Source organism: Alligator sinensis, unplaced genomic scaffold (genome assembly GCF_000455745.1).
Source record: "Alligator sinensis unplaced genomic scaffold, ASM45574v1 scaffold647_2, whole genome shotgun sequence".
Lineage (NCBI taxonomy): Eukaryota > Metazoa > Chordata > Crocodylia > Alligatoridae > Alligator > Alligator sinensis.
Window position 1 is genome coordinate 3,831,016 of NW_005841832.1, and position 5,386 is coordinate 3,836,401.

The 5,386-nt window shown below is 53.4% G+C and overlaps 1 protein-coding gene across 1 annotated transcript in view; it reads left to right on the forward strand.

Moving 5' to 3' along the window:
* Nucleotides 1–270: 270 nt before the first annotated feature.
* Nucleotides 271–5,386, forward strand: part of LOC112548123 (immunoglobulin superfamily member 1-like) — a 10,682-nt gene continuing 5,566 nt past the window's right edge. The window contains exons 1-4 of the mRNA XM_025192584.1: nt 271–337; nt 3,103–3,231; nt 3,643–3,678; nt 4,357–4,641. Coding sequence (XP_025048369.1) covers nt 271–337; nt 3,103–3,231; nt 3,643–3,678; nt 4,357–4,641 — 517 coding nt within the window. The remainder of the gene's footprint in view (nt 338–3,102; nt 3,232–3,642; nt 3,679–4,356; nt 4,642–5,386) is intronic.

Genomic DNA, 5,386 nt, shown 5'->3' on the forward strand with positions numbered 1-5,386 from the left:
AGGCAATGGTGAAGGGCATTGTTGAGGTTCTGGTGGATGGGGAAACAGTTGTTTTCCTTAATTCTCTGAACTTCCCATAGAGGTGCTGCATTATGAGGAATGGGTGGAGAAGCAATGTGCGGTGGAGTGACAGAAGCAGCTCATGCCAGTTCCTCAACAACAGACTGCTAGAAGGCTCAGTGCTTGCACCAACTCTCTTTAAAGTATGAACAAGCCACATGCCATCAATAAAATCACAAATTAGTATATGTGAATGACCTTGCTTTGGCAATGCAAGCAGCCAACTTCAATGACATCCAGTTCACCTTGAATGAGGACCTGAATATCATGAAGGAAAGTTTTTAGGGCTATAGTAAAATGGTTCCTTCAGGATCAGGCTGTGGGATTCATGTATAAATTTTCCCTCTGGCATGCGACAAAAGGGATGTTCTGATAAACAGGTTTCCCAAGGGAGATGCTACAGGTTGTGCATGTCTAGGAAGATGGAGAAGCCCATTTTCAGGGAAACTGATGAAAGGTGGTGCATGTGGAGGCAGGAACACAACCTGGATGTGGTGCGGTCTGCCTTCTCTCTCCTTTTCTGCTTAAACAACAAATAACAGTGGAGTAGAGGGATGGCAGGTCTGGGGGAAACAGGACAGGGGCAGATGGCAGTTTGAGGGAGTGTGAAGAGGCTGGGCTGAGGGGCTAGAGGCAGACAGGATGTACCCCATTCCCCATTCCCCTCCCACCTGAGAATTTGAACCAGCAAGTGAGGGTAGTGTGGTTTCCCACCAAAGCCTCTACTCAGTAATGAGGGGAAACAAGGAAGCAGGAGGGATCTCATAGCTGCCGTTCTGTCTTCCCTTGCTCTGTGTTCACATCTCCTTCCCCTGCTCCCTCTCCTTTTTGTATCCTCTGTGTGCCCCTGTGTGACAGAGGATCCCGGGTAAGATGGACCTATGATCTAACCCAGTAACTAGTAGTCCTTTGTTCTTATGACTCACTTCTGTTCTTCAGTCTTAACCTCTCAGCTCCCACACCCCTACATCCAAGTCACCTGGCACCCCAGCCTCCCATCCCCTCCTCCTTCCTCCCTGTCACACAGACCCTCCTGCTCTCCATCGGCCCCTTATCCAGTGCTGTCCCCTGGCCCCCTGCACTTCTGTCAGAAGCCATCTCTCCTCAGAGGATCCTAGCTTCAGTCTCATCCAAAGCCCTAGAAGACGGTAGCCATCCTTAATGAGGGCAACCTCACGGCCATGTTATGCTGCACTGTGATGGCAGGGAGGACTAACTTCCCTGCAGATGGCAGGGCTATGGGGGAAAAAGGCCAAAGGAGACCATGGGGTCAAATGAGCAGTAGCAGCTTGAGGGGTGCTGAGATGGAAGGATCTGGAAAGAAACCAGGGGCCTTTGAGGGCCCCTGTGGAGGAGTGGTTGGGTTTTGGGGGGGGGGGGGGGGGGGGGGGGTGGGTGGGGGGGGGGGGGGGGGGCAGGTTGTGGAGGGCACATCTGTTCCAGCTGAGGAGTGAAGACAAGATCCTTTTCCTGCCAAAACCCCTGCTGAGCCAGGGCAGTTTGGGCACTGCAGGGATGGGATGAAATGGAGTGGAGCAGAGCCCCACACTGCCATGGGAAGGATTCAGCCTAAAATGCCTCCTCCCCCAGCTCTCATGGGACTGGGGGAAGTAGGATGTGGGGGAGAAAGATGGATATAAGGGGACATTGGTTAGAGGTAGAATGGGGAATAGATGGGGTGACGGAGGCCAAAGCACATGGTGAAGTCAGGGAGAAGAGTGAGGGTGGCTGTGAGGGGACAGGGAGAGTGAGGCAGAGTTGGGGGGAGGCAGGCAGTGTGAGAGGCCATGGCATGGGGCTGGTGAGGGAAGGAGGAATGAGGGGACACAGGGCAGGGTATAAAATATCAGAGGTGACCAGGGCTCCTTGCTCCTGGCTAAAGGGTCTTTCCCGTCTGCTCAGGATTCGACCAATCACCATATTTCAGGTCAGGTAGGAATTCTCCCCATTGTCAGATTGGTGCAATATGGGGGGTTGCTGACTTCCTCTGTAGCAGGAGTCATGGCCTCTACCTCAGATCTCTTGAGTGTATATTAACAACCATTTATAGAGGCAGGATGTTGGCTGCTGCGGTTTCCCCAATTTCGCTGTGGGAGGATGGAGATATCACGTGTTGTGTTGTGTCAGGGTTGAGGGTAGTTTTACAAGGAGTTCAGATTCTAGATTTGAACTGGATGGTTTGGATAGGGCTGATCCTGCCTCAGGCAGGCTCTTAGACTAGATGACCTTTGGCATCCCTTCCAACCCTGCTTCTCTGTGAATCTGTGACTCCTGGTCCCTCCATCTCTAGCCTTAGTCCCCCTCAGGCCCCTCTTTCCTCCAAGAGAATAGAAATGTCATTGTTGCTGCGGAAGCTGATGACATCTCAGTTGTGTAATTTGCATAATTGGACAAAACTAGAACCAGAGCCATCTCAAGGGAGACTTCCCCTTTCTCTGAATCACTGGCTGGAATTTGCCAACTTCTAAACTTATCCTGACATCACAACTGCAATCCACAATGCTCCCAGTTGTGTCTCTCTCACCTGGCCCCAGGTAATAATAGTCTCTGCAGTGTCATCACCTGAGAAGGACCTGTTCCAGGCCCATTAGCCCTTGTGCTCCAGGGAGTTGCGGAGCCCAGCTGGGGTCAGAAAAGAACCTCCCTCCATGACTGGGGACAGCATTGCTCATTGTGGTGCATTATCGGAGGCTGAGGCCACCTTTAAGCATGTGATGTGCCAGGTAGACAGTTATTCTGGGTGAAGTGGGGCCATGGGACAATATTGTGGTATCTACGGCTCCTTTTAGGAAGTGCTGAAATTTGCCCAGGACAGGTGATCTCTGTATTGGCAGCCTAGGTGTGGGGCTGGTAGAAGCTCACCATTGTTGCCCATATTGGTGAAGGGGAGGGGCCATGTCTATCTGAAAAAGCAGATGTGGTTGGCTGGTGGTTGCAGAGATCTGGATCTGCTCTGACCACAGTGGAGTGTGTGGAGAATAAGGTGTGATGAGGAAGAAATGGGCTGAGAGCACTGCTGGCTTCCTCTGGCCACTGCCCCAGCTCACTTCCTTCTTTGGGCTCACTGGAACATCACTTTCCATGACACAGGGGATCAGGGCATTGGTAGTAGCACTGGGGGACTGCTCAGTGCATTCAGCATAGCGCCTGCTCTCACAGTCCTCCTCCTGGGTGAGTTCCAGAGACATCCAGGCTATGTGCCTGTGGGACAGAGAGTGACATGACACCAGGGCCTGTGCCCATGCGCAAATTTGAGATGAGGGCACGTATCCATGGTCAGAGACCAGGATCTGTGTTTATGGGTTGGGAGCAGGGTCCAGGGCATGTGCCCTAGGGAGGGGCAGGAAGGAAGGGTCTGAAGATTTAGTACCATTTTCATGTGCCCATGCAGGGCGTGAATCCCTGAGACCAATATCTGAGGGAAGGTGGGAACTGGAAGACAGCAGTTCCTTTGGGTGTGAGTCCTGGAGCCTCTTCCCTCTCAGTTAAACTAGTCTGGGGATCCCAAATTGGGAAACAACATACAGGGGCGAGTGTATCATTTGCTGGGATCTAGTCACTGATGAGCTGTTTGCTTCCCAGGTTGCTGGCTGGCTCTTCAGAGCAGGGCATGGGGAGGTGAGTAACACCCATTCCTCACCCTATATCACACAAGAATTTCTCCCCAGAGCTCAGGCCACATCTCCTGCCTCCCTCCCCCCTGCACCCAAGGGAGAAATGGAGTCATTGAAGCAGGGCCTGGTTGACAGCTTGAAAAGCAGCAGAGATTCCTGCTCTCACTTGTCTATGTCTCTTGCCAAGCAGGCATGGGAGTGGGAACCTGAATATCCCAGTCTGTACTAGGGCTGAGAGGGCCCTTTCCTGTGCTCTGGGCACCTCTGATGTAGTCCAACAATATTCTGGAGTTGTGCTGGTCTTGTACCATAGCTGGCATGGCCAGGGTTGGGCGGGGACTAACAGGTGCTTTTGCACTATAAATCATAGTTGAGTACACCCTGTAGTGCAGTGATTGGAGGTCACCCACCATGGAGTTGACTCTATTTATTCCAAACCCAGAGCAGCAGGGTCTTCTCAGCTCAAGTCTTCTCTGCTGGCTTGGCTGTGCCTGCAGAGTCAAGCAACACGGCGACCTGTGCAGCAGCCAGGACCTGAGCTGAACCAAAACAGCCGCTGGTCAGACACAGCTCAGGGAGGGCAAGGGCTGGAGTCTGAGGGAGGCAGATACAGACAGAGGGCTGGAGCAGGAGAGTTGGGCTCATGTCTGCTCATCTAATTGTTGTCTCTCTTTCAAATTAGAGTACCCCAAGCCCCGCATCTCTGTGATCCCCAGCTGGGTGGTGGCACTTGGGGGGAATATCACTATCCACTGTGAGGGTTTGTACCCAGGCATGAAGTTCTATCTGTACAAAACTGGACACACAGACCAGCTGCAGCAGGAGGTGCCTGGGGGGAACGTGTCTGAATTTCCCATCACCAAGGTGAGCTGGGAAGATGGAGGAAGCTACACCTGCAACTATCACCCCATAGTGGATAGGAACAGCTGGTCGTATCTCAGTGACCCTGTGGAGCTGGTGGTGAGAGGTGAGGGGCCCCCATGTCTCTGTCTCACCCCCACGAGACCCTCCGCAGGTTTCCATGCTGAAGGCTGATGCTGGGAGCGTGGCTCTACCCTAAGTCCTGAGGGCCTGGAAAAGGATGTTACTTATCCAGGGCTCTGCCTGCTCCACAATTCCCACCTATACCCTAGGGGTAGGGGTCTTCCCAGGTGGGAGTTACAGGGCAAGAAGACTGTCTCCAGCTATACGTTGATTACAGAGTGAGGAGATGATGTGTGTCCTGTTATATCATAGCACATGTATGTACTATAGAGCAGAGCTGCACAACCCTGCCCACAAGCCCAGGTGGAAATCTGAACACAACCCAGGTGTCCTGACTCCTGGCCTGGTGCTCAAACCAACCAGCCCCGTCCTGCCCAGAGCTGTGAGTGGAGAACAGGAGTCCTGCAATTTGGTCTCCTTATTGTACTCCCTGGGCACCAGAGACTTATACAATGCACATCGGGAGCTTTGATGAGCTGTCGGGGACCAGGGCGGCCCCCCAACAACTGGCCAAAATTCCCTGTGGGCGGGGTTCGGATTATGGGTGGGGGGTTGACCACCCCCAAGAGACCAGAGCTCCCGGCAGCCGAGCAGAAATTACTAGTTACCTCGGGGGAAAACGGCCAGTCCACCCGTCGCGGCCCGGCGTCGTTTGCTGCAGCCGCCCGCAGCCCGTGCTGCCCCGCGGCTTCTCGCCGCCGACCCCCAAGAGCCAAAGTGTAACTGGA